At 46.9% G+C, this 20,519-nt stretch overlaps 1 protein-coding gene across 1 annotated transcript in view; it reads left to right on the top strand.

Annotated features, from left to right (window-relative positions):
• Positions 1 to 20,519, top strand: part of PRKCH (protein kinase C eta) — a 111,081-nt gene that overhangs the window by 78,466 nt on the left and 12,096 nt on the right. The window contains exons 11-12 of the mRNA XM_079309322.1: positions 13,023 to 13,161; positions 14,069 to 14,257. Coding sequence (XP_079165448.1) covers positions 13,023 to 13,161; positions 14,069 to 14,257 — 328 coding nt within the window. The remainder of the gene's footprint in view (positions 1 to 13,022; positions 13,162 to 14,068; positions 14,258 to 20,519) is intronic.

Raw genomic sequence — 20,519 nt, 5'->3', positions numbered from 1 at the left:
GTTCTTTTTTTCCCTCCACTGAAGCAATTAGTCTCCTGTGATCCCATTTTTAGCCAGACTGGAAACAACCAGCTGGACAATAGTGAATTCCTCTTCTGGCAGAGCAGTCATCAGATCTGCTCCCTGGTGGGAAAGGTGAGGCCAGTTCCCTTGCCTGTCTAGGGGAAGAATCTCCCTGCAGAAATTCCTGTGGGTCTTGCTGAAAGCCCTATTTTTGTGCAGCTCTCCCAGTGAGTCACAGCCTCTGGCTCTCTGGTGACTCTGAGAGCTCTCAGTAGCACCGTGGGGTTTCTGCCATTCCACTGCAGGGTTAACCCCTCTGTGGTTTTACTCTCATGCGTGTACAGCCCGTCCCACTCACTGGCTGGTGATGCTGATTGTGGGTGCCAGAAAATCATGAAGTAACTTGTGGTTTATACCAATGACAGACCTGTGTAGGACTGGTGTGGAGGCAGGGCAAGGCTTTTCCAGTCTCGCTCATTTGGGTGGTACTTGGTCCTAGGAATGGCTCAACTTGATCCTAGGAATGGCTCAGCCTGTGCTAGGGAGCAGCTGTGGAGCAGCAGAGTGTGATATGAGCAGGGTCTGGCAAAATTTGGGGTGTGTGATAGGGAAGAGGGGGCTGGCTGAAGTCACTGAGCCTGCCACCCAAACAGCCTTCCCAGAGAAGCTGTGGATGCCCCATGCCTGGAAGTGTTCAAGGACAGGCCTGCTCTAGGGGAAGGCATTGTCCCTGCCCATGGCAACTGGGTTGGAATGAGATAACCTTTAGGGTCCTCTCTAATCACAACCATTCTGTGATTCTCTTCTATGATTCCCTGAAGTCCTGTGGGGGGAGTTTGGCCAGAGCCACCCAGGAAATATCTCCATTCCTGTAACTGCTTGTAACATGAGTAAGGTGAAGTGCTGTCCTCTGCCCAGGGCAGAGCCTGCAGCTGTGCCACATACAGGGCCTTCCTCTTGCCTTTGAGGTTTTTATGGGGTATGGGGAAGCACTGGGTTCCCCCTGCATTGCTGCAGTTCTCTGAAGGGCACTGCCTGCCAGGCGTGCAGCACCCTGACTGCCCTGAAAAGCACGGATGGGACAGGGTATGAAAGGGCAAGTGCAGCTGGAGGAGGACACTGAAATCACCAGAAAAAACGGATCTTGCTGTCTCTGGGTTCTGAAAAGCAGCCCTGATGCCACCTTAGCAGCTGGACAATGCTAAACCCAAACGCTTCCCTTTCAAGATGCAGGAAGGCTCTAAGCCCAAATCCGTGTTTTACCTTGTGCACATGAGGTAAAAGCAGCCACAGGGTTTCTAGTCAGGTGCCAGGAAAAGCTGCAGCTGCCCAGAAAGGGCAGCTGAGGACAGAGGGGAGCTCTGCTCGCCTGGCTGCTGGGATTAAGAGCAGCTCACTGCGTGTTTGAGTCGTGTGTCACCACCGAGCTCTGACTCCTGTGGAATGAAGGTGCCATGTGGCTGTGAGCTGCTCCTGCTTGAGGAAAACTGGGGTGGAGAAGCACTTGGCAAAGAAGTGTGCCAGGCAGGCTCATCTGGGCATGTGTAGAGGGCCTGATCCCTGCAGCTTGGATCAGTCTGGGGCAGCTGCTGCATCCCAGCATCTCCTGGGTGTTGGCTGCTCCTGCTCCGTGCCTGGGCAGAGCTGCCCTGGCTGCTGTGGAGGGAGGAGAGGCTGTTGATAAATGTTGCCATCCTGTTGGGTGCTCTCTGTTTTGAGTCATTCCAGCCATGCTGATGGTTGCTGGTGGTGCCAGGAGTGTCAACAAACCCAGTGCCCAAGGGTTGAGTTCCAGGTGGGTGGGATGGCTGTGGAGATGCAGGTGTGTGCAAGGGAAACTCAGGGATTCAGTACCTGCAGCACAAAAGTAAGGGGTTGGCTGGAGAGGAAGCAGGATGGGTTTGTGTTTGTATCACTGTGTGGTGCTTCCCAAGTCACCACAGGGACAATGGGAGGTGGGATGGGAAGTCACCCAGTGTTTAAAAGCTGATTCCAAATGCTCTTGGACATAACCTTGATAGGAAAGCAGCTGCTGTGTCATGGTGTGGTTGCTGTCCTGTTAACAGCCCAGGACAGAGCACACCAGCCACACCACCACCCCCAAACACTGTCCTGTGCTCTCACAACCATGGGATTGTTCCAGGTACTGTGGAATCATTCCTCATGCAAAACCAGGGAAAAGTTTGCAAACCATTTGTGAAGTAAAGCACTGTGGAATCTGTTTGAGAACAGAGATGGAGGACAAATGATGTCCCCAAAAGGGGGCATGAGCCATCTATTGCTCCATGTCTGCAAATCCATCTGGAAAAGTTGCAGGAGTTCATTAGCTTTAATTTATCTATTGTGGGTGATGAATTTCAGAATATGGCATTAAAATAATGCCCTTTTTATTTCTTTTTCTCAGGACAGTACAGTCATTCTGCTTTCCCTGAGCTTCCATGGCCTTCCATTAGGTCTCACTCAATTATTTATGCATGGGAGAGTATCTGAAAGCAGCAGTCCAATCTCAAGCAGCAGTACTTGACTGTGGAGATGAGTTTGAAGTACTTGATGGCTGAACCCACTGGAATTGTCAATAACATTAAGAGCTGCTTTCCTGCCACAAAATAAAAATATAACCTTGTAGGTGGACAGTGCTAAACTTTGATGAGGACATGAGCTAAAAACCTGCACTTTAGATGTCATCTGGGTGTAACTTTAGTGAGCACAGACAAGGAGCTTTTTGAAAATCACCTTGCCTTCAAGTTGACTAACTTTTGTATTGTGACAGAAAATATGTATTGTTGTGTAATTCTGGCCTGTGTTGTAAACATTGGAGGTCTAGATAGAAAATCTGTAATTCTGAGTTTTGATTTGATGTGGTGCCTCAGCAAGAGGCACCAAGGTTGTTGCCTGATATTTCTTGTCTCCCTATCTTAGAAATAAGTTTTGGTGGGGGTTTGGGAATCCCTCCTGACCAAAGGGATTTATAAGCAAGACATACAGTTGGAGCCTGTGTAAGCAAGAGGGACCTGAGAGCTTCAGATCTTCCACACTGAAATAGTAAAATCTGCATATTCTGAGGGGCACATTTCCATATAGACACACAGTACCTTGGGTGTCCTTCTCCATGGTCACACATTGCAGAGGCCAAGGGACTTGCAGGAACTTGATGTGTGAATGTGCTAAAAATTCAAGGGCTGAGCAGTGTAAAGACAGACTTTCCTCATTTATGTCCCATTTCTATATTTTTTTTCTTGATGGGATCAGTGGAAACAGTGCTTATTTCACTTTGTGATTCATTTGTTTCATTCATAACAGGAACAGGGGAGTTGGCAGCTCCTGTGCCTGGTAGCAATGTCAGGTGAGCATCACTTGACTCCTGCTCTGAGTTGCTGCTGCTTTACTAGCAACCAGGCAGCCACATAAGGCACCTCATTTGGGAACTTTGGTAGCCTTGTCAGCTGGTGAGTCAAATTTGGAGGGCCTGAAATGGCTTGGGAAAGCACCTGTTCCCCTGTGCCAGCTGAAAAGGGACCCAGACCAATGAGACTCAAGGGTAGAGTACTGGTGTGACATGGGGGTAACACCAGCCAGCAGTTGAGGGGCAGTTTGGGGTCTGTTGGATGCTGTGTGGCATTTGGGTGACACATGGGGTCTGGTGTGTCCCTGCTGGCCTGGCACAAAGGTCAGTGCCACTGGTTCCTGCATGCAGGCAGCCCAGGAGGATTGAAAGAGGGGCTGCTGAGAGCTCAGCATGCCCAGCCAGGAATTCCACCTGGCCCAGCTTATCCAGGATCCCTGGGCTTCACACAGCTCTGGGTGAGTCACCTGTAATGAGTGAATAACAGTAATTCACATGAGATGAGAAACTAAATCTTGGGATAATGACCCATCTTCTAGGCTCCTTCAAAAGCCTCTTCCATTTTATATTTAAGTGATTGTTGTGGTTAAAAGCAGAGAGATCAGAGCAGTCAGAAAAACACTGTCCAAATGTTCCCTGGAGTTTTAGGAAAAAACCCAGCCAATTATATCAGTGATGGTGTCAGTTTGTTTTTTTAAGAAATAGCTCTCAAGACAGCATTTCCTATTAAATTCATTCATTTATTCCAAGGGGAACCAGGCAGAACCCCCTCCTGTGCAGCAGTGGGATGACTGTGTGCTTTGTGCCCACAATGTGTCACTAGCAGGGAGACTGTTCTTTTCTCTGTGCATAAAAATTCAGTGCAAATGGAGAGACTTTTCAAAAGCAGCCATGCTGGGCCAGCACGGATGCTCCCTCAAAAGTTAATGGTAAGTTGATAATGGAAATCCACAGACCAAGGCAAGGTGCTTTTTAAAATCCTGTCTAAAAATACAGTACTTCTGCCTTCAGCTTTGTTTATTCCATTATGGAAAGGAGATTAGCACCTATAGCCTTAGCTTTATAAATCTGGATCTGTAATTCAGAGCCTTAATAAGGTTAAGTTTTTGTTGGTTTTTTTTTTTTTCTTTTTCTCAGGGCCTATTTTGAAATTGAGTGAACTTGACAGGAGTTTGTTCTGGTTTTTTTTCATTGATTTCCCTGGATTTAAAGTCAGGCTCAGAGTACAGTGAACCTTACCTGTATCAGATGAATGTGGAGAAGTCTGCCTGACCAGATTTGCAGGTTCCAGGCAGGAGTGTCCTTCCCTCAGAGCCCTGCTGGCACTGCCAGTCCCAGCACAGCTGACAGTGCCAGAGGCAATCTGTACACATCATCCTCATGGAGTGGGACACCTTTATTTTTATTCTCTTTGGTATTTCTAGGAGCTCAATATTCCTCCTAAGACTGGGGAGTGGGGATTCCATGGCAGCTGTGGCATGAGCAGGAGGGTCTCTTTGGTGAGGTTTGCTGGCTCCTTCCCCCAGGGGCAGGCTTAGTGGCACACAGCAGTGAAATGGGGACCTGTCCCTGTGTGATGGGGGAAGGAGGAGCCTTTTCAGCAGCACAGGCCAACCCTGATGCTACCAGGACAGCTTGGAGCTGGGACAGCTGCAGCAGCCTTGTGGTGGGCTGTGGGCAGCTGGGGATGACTAATCCTGGATAACTCTCACTCCATCTTGCAGTGTTGAGACCGTGCTGTGCTGCGGGCACAAACCTGAATTAATTTTAATTTCCATATCAGGCTTTGAATCAACATTGAACTATTTTTGTCAAAGTGACACAACAGGATTGTGCTTTTCAACCTCTCCTAGCTCCATCAGTGCCCTGATTCTTGTTCCTGCATTTGGGACTTGAGTCTGTTGTGTGCCTCCTCTGAAGACTTCAGCCAATGGGATGCACAAAAAGAAACATTGTAGTTGGGTGGTTTTTTTCTTTTTTTTTCCTTTTTCCCTCTTTTTCTGGCAACAGTAAAATAGGAGCTCTGTTGGGAGCAACTCAGCAAGTAATGTTTCAGGGCCAGCAAATTCCAGTGTTGCTGCCCAGTGGGACTGAGGAGTCTATCACAGGATCAGGCTGGCAGCTCATCTGCACAGGGAACGTGTGGCATCCAGACCAAAAGCTGCACATGAAGCCTTTTCCAGTCCATCTCTCCCCTCCTGCAGTAAATGGCAGGACAATTCCTCTGGAATTCAGGGAAACACTTCAAGTGTAGCTCCTCTTTCCTGATTAGAGTCTCACATAAAAGTGCAGCAAATAATACCTAGATTATATATAAAGTATTTATGAAAAATGCACCCACACCAATTTGGATGTGTAACTAGATTGTAGGGATTGTGCCATCTTTGGGATTACTCCAGTGTGGCAACCTCCAGCATGCCTGTGTTTCACCAGTAATGGCTCTGGCTCGTGGCTGCCCCAATTCTCATGCCCCCATGTCTTTTTGCCCTTGTAAAGCTGCCTTTGGACACTGTCATCAGCCCTCTTACAGCTGTGCCTGTCATAAAGGGGAGGCTTGTAGGTGTGCCTGACCCCAGAGGGACTCAGGGCACCTGTGAGGTCCCACTGGATCTGTACACCAGCGTGGGGGAGGCCCTGTGATTATCTCCTGCGGTATGCCCAGGGTTTCTAGTCTCTGCCTTTATGCTTGAGCCTACCACTCTTGTTTTAAGTGGAGGATGAATCACTCCTGCTCATCTCAGCAGCAATGAAATCCTGTAATTGTTTTAAGCTTCCACAGGAGCCCTTCTGAAGTGCCCAGAGGGAGGGGAGGTGGGAGTGCTGGTGCTTCAAACACTGGAGAGGTCTTGGATGCCAGGTAATGCCCTGTCCTGTGCTGGCAGAGAAATCAGTGCCTTGGGCACTGCTTTGTGTCCAGAGCAGCAGCCTGGGGTTCAGCAGGAGAGGGCCAGTGCTCTGATGTGGGCCTGGGAGCTGCTCCCAGGGAGTTTTTCTGGCAGGAAGGGGTCAGGCAGATGGACAGCCAGCAGCACTGGGTGCCAGCCCATCGCTGCCAGAAACCCCATGGTGCTGCCTTAGTGCAGGCAGATTGCTTGCAGAAACTTGTCCTTGTGCTTGAAGGGCTGCTCAACTTTAAAATAATAATAGCAGAGCACTTCTGGATACAGTGCTTGCCAGTCTGTTTAGTCTGAAGCCCAAGCAGCAGAGCAAGAATCAGACTTACCCCATGAGTGTTCAAGATTGGTACCCAGTGCCTTTGGACATCCTGAAGAGCACAGATGCAGGTGTGAGGATCTGTCCTGGACTAATTCACACACTCCTGACCTTGCCCTGGGCAGTCCTTGGCCATGTGCTGTGGTGAGAGTTTCCAGAATGTTCTAGTTCTGTGTCTGACCCCGGACTTGACTTGACATATTGCATCAGTCTGTAACATCTTGTGTTGCAAGAGAGGTGGAGCCTGCTTTGGAGGCTGAGTGTCCCTAATCCCTCACACCTTTACCCTAACACATGGGTGCAGAGCCCTTCAAAGGTGCCAGCAGGGTGGGTTGGTGAAGCAGAGACAAGGCAGGAGCAGACAATACAACTCTTGTTGTGTTCTGCCACATTCCCCTCCCCAGCTGTCTGTGGAGCCTGCAGGATGTGCTGTGGTGGGATGAGGCTGTAAAAGCCCCAGGAATGTTGCTGGGCTCCTGACTGGAGCACTGCTCACATGCTGAGGTGCCTGTAGGATGGACTTTTCCCACGAGCCTCCTCTTGCCCCATGGCCAGCAAGAACAGGCAGCTGTCTGCTGTTAAATGAGCAATGAGTGTGGATTTTCAGTGGAGTTTCACTTGTACCACTTAGCCAAAGTCTGAGTTGGATCCTTGAATCGTTATATCACATTTCTGCTATTGCTTTGTTTGTGAGAAATGAGAAGGTCAGCCTGGAGCCATGGTGGCTGTATTTACAGTCCCTAAACACTTAAGTCTGGTCAACTTTTGAAAACAATTTCTGGCTGTTAGGCCAGTGTAGAAAGGCACTTGCTATGTTTCATTCCTACTTTCTGGTAATTATGAATTACAAATATCTGGAGAGATCTTCCCTTCATTTCTCTGCCGTTACTCTGCACTGCAGGTTGCAGTTTGCTGCAGCCAGGCTGTCTGTGTGGCTGACAGTGGTCTGGGTGGGTTTCACCTCAGAGGTTGTTTGGAAACACAAAGAAATGTTTTCTTTACCCAAAGGAATGTTTTTCAAGGAAACAAAGAGTTGGAGTTCTGTTTTGCAGTGCCTGTGTATTTCGACATTGCTTCTTTCAGTGCTGGATGGGGCTCACAGACTAAATCCCATGGGATTTTAGGGTTGTGCTGGGAAGCTGCAGGTGTGCAAAGCAGCACTTTCCATGTCAGCCTGCAATGCCCACACAGTGGTGTGTGTGTAAATGCTTACACACTGCTTATATACTGTGTTACAGCAGTGTCCCATCTCTTTTTATTTGGCAGCAAAACTCAGGATTTCACCTGTTTCTCTCCAGCTCGGTGCAGCTTGATCCTTTTCTGATCTCTGCTTTGTGCTTCCCTTTATCAAAGGCCAGTAGCCTGGTGTTTCATTTGTGATTGCAGTGCTTCCTCCTGCCCTAAAGATGTGCCTAAGCAAATACTAGCAGCTCAGCCTGGGCTTTTGTGTTTTAGCTCTGCTAGAATATGTTGCAGGTGTCTGCTTCAGACTGTATTTATGGCTGAGCTTTACCACTGCCTAGGAAATGCTTAACTCTTCCTTGGGGCTGTAAGAGTATAAGTTTCTGGTTATAAAAGCTTACTTGATCATAGAAATAAATAATGTGTGGTAGTTATTAGAAAAATGTGGGAGAAGTGAACAATTTTCTGTGAAGGAGTTAAGCAAGTTCTCTACAACCCAAGACTTACAGTAGAAATGGCCTTAGTTCCCAAAGTGGTGTAAAATCTTGGGGACAAAATGTGGAGATCTCTAGTCCAAAGATAATGGGAATAGGTTCATGAAATGAATTGTTTTCTTTGAGTTTGCTAACTGAGTCTCCAGAATTTAGTATGGAAAGAGAAATAGAAAATAATTTTGTGGGCCCAAAATAAATGTTAAGGTTTTTTAAAAGCAATTTTGGTTTTTTTTGCAAGTCAAGAGAGCATTTGTTTCAGGTAAAATGAAGCATTTTAGTTTAGATGTTCCTTATGAATGCAAAAGAAAATGGGAAACATTATCAGCTTCACATGAGTATTTAGGGCTTTACATAAAACTGGGACCTCCATCTGTTCTCCTCTTTATTTAATCAAAGTATGGGTTTAAATCTGTTGTCCACTGTATTTGGAGCAAAGCCTCCAACTTGAAAACTACAGCCTTTTCCTTAACTATCCGTGCTATTCTGCAGGTTGTACATCTTTCATTCTCCTCTGTTGAAGTTGCCTCATTAAAAAAAAATTATTTTTTTTAAAGCAGGAGTTGGAAATATGCATTACTTTGGCTACCAGAGCAACCAATAGAAATGCATTTTTCTGTGTAATGATGGAGATTGCAGTTTGCTGTGAAGTAAAATGACTTCAGCAGAAGAGGTGGAGAAAAACTAAAATCTCATCCCTGCTTGCAAAGGGATTTGAATGCACATTTGCTCACCCAAATGTGTTTCCAAGGAGTGTCTAAAGGGAAAGTTTTCCCCTTCAGAAAAGCTAAAGTTACACATTTAACTAATTTCAGGTTTGGTGATTTTGTTTTTCATTGAGTATTTTTTGGAAACCATTTGTCTGGAGTTTTATGTTAGCCACACTTACCTTTGTGGCTGTCACCCACAGTTTTCACAGTGAGTGATTTGCATTGAGATGGGAACACCAGGCTTTAATGAGCTTTAAACTGGACCTTTGAGATTAGCAAACCTGAGATGACCTTGTGGAGGCAGTGGAAGGAAGCCAGTGTCTGTCACCCTTGCTCCTCTGGATCCTTACTGCATGTACAGCCCTTACCACACCAAAGTGATGAAAACAAAATAAGGGAAAAACCCACCAAAATTCATCCTTCAAATAGTTTCTACATCAGGAGTGAGATGGTCAGAGCAGAGCAAGTGGCAGGTACGTGTATAACACACATTCCCTGGCAAAACTCCCCAGTGCAGGGAAATTGCATTTGACAGATGCTTTGGAAAAGGACCAGATCATCTGCAAGTGTAATTCTGGGTTTTTTTACGAATGTCAAACTGGAGCAGCAGATGTGCAAAGAACACCTCTCCCAGTGAGTGACGCTGAGACAGCTATTTTGTCATTTCTTCTGGGTCTAGACTAAACAAGGCCATGAAGCCAGTGTGCCATAGCTGAGGGTGAGGACAAAGACAGCCTTTTCTTAGTCAGGGTGAAGTCTGTTTTCCAGGGAAGGTTTGCCAGTGAAAGGCAGAATCTCAGCCGGGCCTTAGAAACGCAGCCTCAGAAAACCTCTCTGCCGTTACTGCTTCATGGAACTGCTAAAAATATTCAATGGAAAATGCAAGTATTAAGGAAATGAGGTAGATTTGGCCTTTGTGAGCTGGATGGCTTCCAGTTTCATCAGCTTCCCGGAATCCTTGCTGGGAAGATGAAGAGCTCCTTGTAAATCTCAGAGAACTGTCAGTGTTTTTCCTCTCATGTGGCCGTGCTGGCTTACGGGGCTCGGTGCGTGGGGAGACCTGTCAGCATCCAGCAGTGAGTTCAGAGCTCACAACTGCTGGGATGGCTTGGGATAAATGCTGAAACCACAGCTTTCCCAGGGAGCTATCTCATGTGGCAGCCAGAGAGAGCAGGCTCCAGAGGAGCCCGTGGCTGAGGCTGCCACTGTGCTGGCCACGAGACCTGCTCCAGGAGGGGAGTGTAGGATGATCTCCTGTCACTTTGCCGAGCAAAGAGCACTGAGCAGCCTTCTGTGGTCATGGGAGGTCCTCTTCTGAAATGATCTGCACGTAGCCAAGGGCCTGAGCAAGTGAGAGCCAGGGTAACGTCACATTACAGGTTATGTGAAAATAGAAAATGCAAGTGTTGGGTTTCACGCTGCTGGACAGCAGTCAGGAGGAGACAACAGACACTGTTAATGGGTTTAACGTGCAGTGTGGAGAAGCCAAGGGCTGGAGCTTTGCCTGGTGTGGTTAAAACTGTGCTTACCCAGTGAGAGGCAGACAGTTTAAATTTACAGGCAGTTACAGAGATGGAGGCTCTGTGGGAGGACAGAGCCAGCGCAGCGCTCTGGCACCTGCAGGACTCCTGCCATCCCAGGGATGAGCGTGGTGCACTGTGCAGCTAGCAGGGGTTGGGCAGTTCCTGCAGTGTGTCCTGTGGGGCAGAGGCTGGGAAGTGGCAGTGTCCCCTGATTACATGGTCAGCAGAGCTGGCCCAGCCCTGTAGCTGTCTCTTGCCTCTGCTCTTCCACGTTCGTGCCTGTTTCTGCTGGCTCAGATGTAAGGATGGTGTATTTTGAGTGTTCCCAAAGGGTTCCAGGACATGGTGGATGTTTCAGGGAACAGGAGGAGGTTTGCTAGGGGGATCTCCAAGCGAGTTCACCAAAATTCCCCTTCCAGCTGTATCTTTAGGGGCACACCACAACAGTCAGCACTGCCCAGAGCCAAGAAGGTGTTTTCTGCATTTAAACCCAAGCCAAGAATAGACTGTGCATTTCAGCCACAGCGTGGCAGATTCCTGAAAACAAGGCCTGCCTTCATGCTTGGAGGGCTTCCTTGCCCTGCCAGGAACCACAGGGAAGAGCAACAGGAGCTTTGGCTGTAAACTACTGCTGAAGATGGGCTGTCATGGGCAACCATCACAAACCTCTCCCTGTGCTCCCCTAAAGCCTTTCCAGGACAAGCCTTTGCCCACATGCCTCAGCCATCATTTGTGATTCTCAGAAGGGAAAAAATAAGTGTCTCCTGCTGAGCATCCCACCCAGAGCAAACACTGCAGTGTGAGACAGGCATGGGCACTGTCCTTGGCATCCAGATTTCACTGGGTAGCTCGTGGGCCTGCCAGGAAGGGCAGCAGCATTGCAGAAGGCTTTTTGCTGGCTCGCCTTGCCAAGCCATCTCAAAGGTGAAGAGAGAGGATGTGTGATCTTGTGATTAAGATCCAAGCTGGAATTCAGGAAGCTGATGTTCAGCCTTGTCTCTGGGGGACATGGGCACATTTCTTAATTTCCATCCTTTGCTTTCCCATCCATTCAAAAGAGGCTAAGAATACTTTTCCTTATCTCTTTAGGAGAGGATGTGGCTCTGATTGTCTTACACAATGTGTCCTTGATCTTTCCAGTGCAGCAGTGTAGCTGAGGGAGGGCTGTCTGGAGTCCCATGGGCTGTGGAAATGCCAGTGCACAACAGAGCCATCAACCCCCTGATTTTCAGTTCAGTGTCACAGATGGAGGATGAACAGAATTAAGCTGTATTCAGATTTCAGCTCAACCATAGGTTTTTATATTGGTATGGAGATGTCACCAGCTATGTTACCACCCTCCCTACTGCTCCCCCTTCCCAGGGAAATAGATATCCAACCAAAGGGCAAAATGGATCAAGATCCAGCATGAAGGGGCTCTGAGATCCCATTCTGGGCATCAGAATGACTTTGAAGGTGACTGTCAAGGCCCCCCTGTCACGGTGCTGCTGTGACAACTCTGGGCAGCTCTTGGGCCAACACCTGAGACAGTTCAAAAATTAGCTGTGACCTCTTTGTGCTGCACAGAGCTTCTCTCCTGCATCTGCAGTGGTGCCTGGAGCTTGTCTGGCAGCTGCAAAGCAGAGGTGCTACAAGCTGGTGTATTTTTAGGCAGGCATTGCCTAAGTCTGCAGATGACCCTGTGCTTTCTGACAGTGCTTCTGGCTGCAGGCTATTCCCGTGGGCAATCTCAAGGTCAGGCAAGCTGATAAGCTTTGTTAGGGCTCTGTCATTTTGGCAGCTCTGCTTTCAGTGAGGATCTGTTAGAGGTGACGTATTGGAAAAAGTGTCCCCCTGCAGCTTGCTGGGCTGCAGGTCTCTTGTGACATGACAAGGAGGTCCCATTCCAATGAGTGCTCTAGGAGATGTTCCCTTCTTACATTAGTGCACTGCTGGAATTGATACAGCTGGGAGACTTTAAGACTTTGCCTTATGATGGAGGCATCCTGTGCTGCCTGAAGGTTCCCCCTGCCCGTGTGCTGTGATGTCAGTGGGAGTTCCTTCTCAGCCTGGATAATGCTCCAGATGGGGTTTATCAGTCAGGCTGATAACAAGATCTGGGACTGAGCCCCAACACTTCAGGAGAACAGGGAACATGCTTTCCCTCTGCAGAGGCTCTGCTCTGCTCCCCAGCTGCAGTGTGTGCTCCAGTGCAGCTTTGCTGAATCAGAGCATGGCCCATGCACAACGTTCTGCTGCATCACAGCATCCTGACACAACCTGACAGCTCTGGCAGCCTCTGCTCCAGTGAGCCAGAGCTAAAGCAGCAGCAGCCCTGCCAGCCAGGCTTGTGGTGTGCTTGCAAACCCACGTGGGCAAACTCCTGCCTGCATTCAATGCCATTGACAGAATGATGCTTCTTCCTCCCTTTTGTAAGAGATGAAGTAAAAGAAAACCTCTCCTGCATGACCTTTGTTTATTTTTTTATGATTATTACATTTGTCCAGGTTCCAGGTTGAGCTGCATCTGTGTGGGGCTGCTCCAAGCAGGCAGTAACTCTGAATGATTCTCATTTTAGGGACTTGAAGCTGGACAACGTGTTGCTGGACTACGAGGGGCACTGCAAGCTGGCAGACTTTGGAATGTGCAAAGAGGGCATCCATGATGGCATCACCACAGCCACCTTCTGTGGCACACCAGACTACATTGCTCCAGAGGTACAGGAAACCTTGCTTTGGTCAGGAAAATGGCCACCATGTGAAAAGTGTAGGCTAGCTTTGGAACTGCTAGTGTCTTTGGCTTTCCCTGTTTGATTGCTGAGCTCAAGGTTTCCTCCTTTGACATATTATCAGCCCCTTGTGAAGTAAAGCATGAGTAAATCTTCAGGCTGCTGTATGCATCAAAATAACCCTACATTTTTCTCTATAGGTGAGGTGAAAAATGGAAATAGAGCTGCAAAAAATACCTTGAGAGGTACATAGAGATGCTGTCCCAGCTCGATTTGAAAGGAGATTGAATTCTCCTTCATTACACAGTTCCTTTTTCTACCTCCTCACACTCCCTGTCACTCCTCAATTTCACTGCAAAATTAATAAACACCTCTTTAAGGAACAGCTGCCCTCCAGATGCTGCCAGATGTTCTGACAAGGTCTCACATCCTTCCACACAATTGAATTTCTGTCTGTGGTTGATGTTTGCACCTTTCTCCCACACTCACACTGCCTCCCCTCTCCAGCTGAAAGCCTTGCTGCTGGAGCCAGGTAGGTGTTTCCTTCCCAAGGGCAAGGAGGAGGTGATGTCAGCTCACACACGTGGCTGCTCAGCTGCTTCTGAGGCTCAGCCAGTGTTGCTAGAGTGCCCCTTCTCCTCCAGCTCAGCCCCAGCATCCTTCTAAGGGCTTGTTTTCCAGGTGACCCAGCCAAGCTAATTCAGCCCTGAAAGCACCTGATGTACCTTTGTGATGCTCTGGGGGTTCCCAGAGTGAGGTCACTTTATGGACACCCACCAGCCTAACAGAGAGCGCTGCTAGCGAGAGCTTCTCTGTAATTGTTTGCAAATCCTTCTTTTCTCCCTGCTCTGATATGAAGCTTCAGGGCTGTTGTTTGTTTCCTGCCTGTGCTGCAGATCCTGCAGGAGATGCTGTATGGCCCTGATGTGGACTGGTGGGCCATGGGGGTGCTGCTGTACGAGATGCTGTGCGGCCACGCGCCCTTCGAGGCCGAGAACGAGGATGATCTCTTCGAGGCCATTCTGAATGATGAAGTTGTCTACCCAACGTGGCTCCAGCAGGATGCAGTGGCAATCCTCAAAGCAGTGAGTCCCTTTGGCTGTTTGCTCCCTGTTCTAGCTTTCTCCAGCCTGATTCCAGCAAGAGAGAGCAGGGCCAGGGTATTGGCACGCAGAAATCGCGTGATTCCCTGACCCTGACCCTCTCCTTATCTCTGACTGAAGGCTAAACAGAAAAAAACATCCTGCCACACTTAGGTATGTTTGCACAGCTATGTTATGGCCTTTATATGGTTTAGTAGCCAGCTTGGCAAGCAGAGTGTGAGCCTGTGTGTCTGGGCATTCCCCTGCTTTTTAATGATTGACAGTGCGTGGTTGTCTCCCAGAACAGAAGCAGCAGGTAAACACTGGGTTTAATCAGTAGCAACCATATGGGCAAGAAGTGAAGGCTTCCTGATAATCCTCTCTGGTAAAGCCAGCATCCCCCAGAGTTGCTGCCTATCTGCATGCAAAGACAGGGGTTTGATTTTTTTGTGTGTTTGGGAGGAAAAAAAAATGGAGCTGTACAGCAAAAAGGCTGAAGAGAGCTATTGCTGGTGACACTCTGTCCTTGCCTTCCATGTATTCCTAACTTTTTCCATGAGTTCTTTTATCCACATGCCTCACATCTTTGCCTGTGACGTGGGAATTAAGCTTTTAAGATTTTGGGCTGTGTGTGAGCCTAATGCACTGGAACTGCCTGATTTTTCTGTAAGGAATCAAAAGGTGATTCTATGGCAAGAGTGTTAAACTTCAAACTGGGAGACCTAACTTGGCTCTTCTGCTACTGACATCTTCCTGGCCTTCATCACATCAGCAAATATCTCCAGGAACTTTTTGGAAAGAGAAGGATCAGAGTATTTCCTTTTCTTGAGAAAGCACTGTGGACAAAGATATATTTAAGAGTGGATACTAGTAAATATTATGTTAATAGAGGATCTAAGAAATTATTGGGTAAGATAGGAATTTATAGAAACTCATGGAGCATTGTGCCAGAGAAATGGGGTAGTCAGTGATGGGACCATTTGAGGGAAAGAGGGGAGTTTTTAGTAGCAAAAATCTGGAAATTTTCTGCTGAAGGGTTTCTGTTGTATGCAAGTTAAGCAACTATTTCCTATAGCAGAAAATACATCTGATAAATTTCACAGAAATCAACTGACAATAAAATCCACTCCTGGAGGAAAAAGAGGAGTTTTGAAATCACAGGCTGTGCTCAGAATTGATTGATTGTGATGCTGGAGGCCCTCTTGGATTTTGGAAATAATTCACTACATATTCTAAATATAAAGATGAACTTCAGACTCACTGCAGCTTCTGGAGCAGTGTTTGTGTGGTTGAGCTGGGACTCCTAAGTACCTCTTAAGTACCAATTCCTCTTCTGGAGTGACAAGCACTAGAGGAGTGGATTTGCTGCAGGTATATTGCATAATTATGAGATGGAGGTAAAATGTGTAGATGCTTATCCCAACAGGAATCTCAAGGTGTAATAAAATATCATTTGTGTTTTAGCCTCTTGAAATTAGTGTTTTCCTCATTCTGATAGGGCCTCCCAGAAGCAGCCCAGTGCAAGCTGCAGTCACCCCAGGCTGCTCTAATTTGTGTTCAGAGCCCAATTTTTAACAGTTTAAGGTCCTTTCTGTGATGTAGAGACAAGGAACACCATGAGGGACACTGGAGGAAGAGGGCCAGAATTGAGGAGGGAGCTGAGAATTTAAATAGAAAGCATTGAGCATCTCCAAAACCCAGTCAGCTCAGTAACTGCTGGTTCCTTGCCTGAAAAACAATCTCCAGCTGCTCTGCTTGTCTGCTGTATTGTGTGTTGCTGGTGAGAAACAAATGAAATCAAAACTGCCTCTCTGAAATGCACATGCACTGCTCCAGAGAAGCACTGCACTGTCTGCTCTGGGGAAGAAGGCTGAAATTTGGGGCATTCAGCAGGAGCTTTGGGATTAGCTAGTGGGAATTGACAACTGAGATGTTCACTGGACCTCCAGTTCCTCAGTGTTTCTGGGTGGCTGCTGCCTGGAGGTGATTGTTGCCTCTTATTTCACAGTACTGGTGGTAGCTGGCTACAGGCTGAATTTCTGCAGCTTCTCAGTAGCTGCTTTTGGCCCCAAGAGCTGTTCAGCTGTTCCTTTCCTCTTTTCCTTCTTACACTGAGTTCTAAAGAGGCATCAGAGCATGCCTTTCCTTTAGTGGAAAGGAAACATCCTGTCAAGAGATTGTCTGGGGCTCTAGATTAAAATGGAAGCCACACACACAGACACTTTGATTCCTTTTGAATGACAGCAAATGTTGTCACTGCTGAGGTATTACATTTTCAATGCACTGATAACCTTAGCTCAGTATTTTTAGTTGTTAGTATAACACAGAGTGGTAAACCTGGGGTTTTTTTTTGAGAAAGACAGTAGATTTTCTAGCTGCTAAATATATAGATTTTCTTTTACACACACTTCTGATGCTAATATTTCTCTTAGATGCAGCATTATGACTAAATGAGCATCTTCTAATTGCCATTTTATTTTTCTCCAACAAAACATGCACTCAAGCTCTCTGATTTAGAGCTGTGACAGTGCTTTCTAACCATGATGCTAACATGGAAAATCAGCATCCAGCTACTTCAGTGACATTGATTGTGATTACATGGCATGGGAAGCCCGTGGAAGATCAGGGAATTAAACCTGGATTCTCTTGTATTGCAGGCTAAGGCCTTAGTAGCCTTAATAACTGGATTATCCCCTCACTTAAAGTTCTGTCTTTAACCTTGAGAATTCACCGAGTTTGAATGATACAAAGGTCTGAAATGAAAATGAAATTCTTCTAGGAAGATGCACTTAGGTGCTTAGAGAGGCTCTACAAATAAATATATCTAGGTTTAGAAAGCACTTGATCCATTTGCCTTTATGAAGTGCAAAACATTCATTTTAAACAGGGATTTTAAGTTTTAATACTCATTTCACAGATGCTGTTGCCTCGTTTGGCTTTCATTTTGAGTAATTGTGTTTCACCAACTTCCTCCCAAAAGAAACCACATTATTTCTGAAGATTGCACCCTCTTCATCTTTGCAGTTTCTTGATAATAACAAAACTACGTTCTTAGCACCTCATTTACGTCACTGGGTGTTCCTGGAGGGTTTGTGAATTCTGGTACCAAGGAAAACAAAACTAACCTCAGTGCCCTGGGACTTTGTATAGAATTGAAAGCAGAAATATTCGTGCTCCAGAAAAAAAAAGAAAACTTTTTACCAGTTTCCTTTTCTAGTTTTTTGGGGTTTTTTGTCCTTGAAATTTCCCCTGAAGGGCTGGGGAGGGAGTAGGACAGAGGTAAATCAGAAGGGTTTGATGGAGTCAGTATACCCAGAGGAGGAAGGCTGAACATCTCACTTATGTATGCTGTCCTATCTGAATGTGTCATTGGGGAATTCAGATGCTGATGCTTCAAGTCAGGAGGAGAGGACTCAGACTGAGCTCTCCTCTGCTTGTCAAATCAAACTCCTGGGGCATGGATTTGCTTGTAGAAGTAATAAAATGCAAAAGGGAGAATTGCTGCTGAATGGATTCTATCCACATCAGCTTATTCTAGACCTAAGTTTTGCTTTGATTTTAATTCCTAAAGGAAAAAGTTTTCTCCATTGCCCTACCTAAATGCAGTTACAAGGAGTTCATGGCATTTACAAGGAGCTATTGGGTTTGTGTGTGTCAAATAAAATTCTTTAAAATACTCTTTGCCATCAGCTGACAGAGCAGCCACCAGGGTCTGATCATGGAGAAACTGTGAGGGATGAACTGTGTGAGTGTGCAGAGAGCAGAGACTCCTGCACCAAATCCCTTACAGGGAGAGTGCACTAGAGATTGCTTTGCTACAGCATACCAATATTCTGAATTTGTTAATTGTCACCATCAAAGAGTGCTGGAGCAGAGAGGGGAGCTTTCCAGGTAGCCTGAAGCTTTGAGATTCAGCTGAGCAAACTGCAAAATGAAATGCAATCCTCTTGCTTCCCATAAGCAGGGTGAGTTTTTGGCAGCGTGTTTCACTCACTTGGTGCATGACTTTCTCAAATTCAATTCAGCTACCCTGCCTGGCTCACAGGCAACTGAGTTTGAGGGGACAGTGGAGGGACACACTGAAAATCAGGTCTCAGAAGTAATGGGAAGCAAATTTCCAGGGAAAGCTGCAGGAATTTTCCTTTCCTTGCATGGTTTTGGATGGGGAGAGAAGGGCTAAGCCTATTGAGTCACTGCATGGACTGGTGATCTCAAGTAGCAATGCTTGGCCCAAAGGCTTGGAAATTTGGATGAGCAATTGCAGCTTAGATGTTTTCCCCCTCAGAGCCTGGTAACAGCAGGGGCTGGCAAGCAGCATCTCCCTAGGGAAATGTTAGTACTGCTCTGCCTTCTGCACCCTGGATTTCCAAACTTTTGTCTCAACTGAGTTTGCTAAAGCCAAGGATGTCTCTTGGCATTTTTATGATAACCCCTACTCTTAATGAGAGCTCTGAAGCACTTCTGGCCTAGCTGAAATGCTCCCTCTAAAAGTGAGACTTAGGCAGCCTTGCTTGTGGTTTTATATTTTGAGGACACAAATGAGACTAAAGCCTGTTCTTCTCTAGCTGGTTGAAGACATGCATTTTGAGAATAATACCAGAGTTAAGAGAGTGGACAGAAGTGGTTATATCGACCTCCAAGTGGGTTTTGTGTGAAAATAAATGCCAGACAAGAAAAGAGGAAGGTGCAGAGGAAATTGGCTGTGGTTTTAACAGCCTGTACTCTCACTCAGCACAGGTGGAATGGCACCAGAGAGCCAAAATGCCCCTGCATGAGTGGGAAAGTGAGGGAGCTTGGCTGAGGGCAAGCATGAGAAAAATTGCATCAGCTCTACAATGCCAAGGTTGCAAAAGAAAAACTTGATTTGTGTTTCTAGAGAACAACAGCCTAGAAGTGACTCAAAAGATAAATGGTGTGGGGTTGAGTGAACTCTTTCCTGCTTTGTGTCACTGTGTTCCTTTCTCCCCTCCAGATACCACTGAGACTGCTCTTGCAGGATTGTGTAAAATCCCCTTTGCACTGTCAGGTTAACTCCAGGGGGCTGCAGCAGTGCTGGTGCTCTGTGGGTCAGCAGGAGTGGGATCCTGCTTTATGGACTTGTTTATGGCTGTCAGACCACAAGGTGAGGGAGTTGGGATTTCCTATGTGTACCCATGTGCATACATAGAAATAAGTTTGGTGGAAGTTAGGAAAGTGTGTGTATGTGTGTGAATTTATTTTTCCCTAAATTTGCAGCTGATACTAGGTGAGGAAAAACTGTATTTGATACCTTCCTCTGTCCCTCCTTGTCATGTAAAAGAGCAGTGTTTCCCATCAATTTTCAGGAATCCTAAGTGATGATAAAGTGACATAAATTTTATTACTATGTTTGTGTGTTTGAGTTGAATCCAGGACTCCCTGGGGAGTGCAAGTTGTCATTCCAAGCAGATACTGAGGAGCTGCTCATGTCCCCTGTGGCTAATCCAGTTTGGCTGGATGCAGGATAACAGCTCCAGCAGAGCCCCTGGAGATCCAGGCTGTGCAGGCACTTACCATAATGGGCTGAGAAGAAAAGGTTGGAGAGATCACAGAATGGTTTGGTTTGGAAGGGACTTTAAACACCATGTAGTTCCAACCCCCTGCCATGGGCAGGGAAACCTTCCACCAGACCAGGTTGCTCCAACCTGGCCTTGAACACTTCCAGGGACAGTTCACAGCTTCTCTGGGCATCCTGTGCCAGTGCCTCACTACCCCATGGACAAGAATTGCTTCCTCATATCTATTCTGTATTTCTCAGTTTAAAACTGTTCCCATTGTCCCTATCTGCCTGTGTATAAAGACCCTCTCCCTCTTTTTTATAAGCTCCCTTTAAGTACTGGAATTGTCAACATACAGATAAAAAAACAAATTCCCTGGGAGACTCCATCCAGGACTTACTATGGGAGAAAAAGCAAAGTGAGCACTGAGCTGTGCTGTGGGAGCTGCCCACCCTAAGGGTGCCACCCTGAGTGCCTAAATCCTCAGTGACCACCCCTTATTTTCAGAAAGGCTTTGTGGATGGTGAATGCTCTGTGCTGAACCAGACTGGCCCCACCACTGTGGGCAGATTGAAATGCCTTGATGAGGAGAGGAGGTCAAGGGGTGGAGATCTTCCAGCAGAAAGACTTGAGGCAGATTTTTTAATGTAATCAAAGCAAACAGTCTGCTGTGACAGAGGAGTGGAGGGGAAAGGGCTGTTTCCAAACTGCTGACGAGGCTGTCTGAATTCAGGAGAGGTGAGGATGAT

Source organism: Erithacus rubecula (genome assembly GCF_903797595.1).
Source record: "Erithacus rubecula genome assembly, chromosome: 6".
NCBI classification, from domain to species: domain Eukaryota; kingdom Metazoa; phylum Chordata; class Aves; order Passeriformes; family Muscicapidae; genus Erithacus; species Erithacus rubecula.
This window is presented reverse-complemented; position numbering and strand designations above follow the sequence as displayed.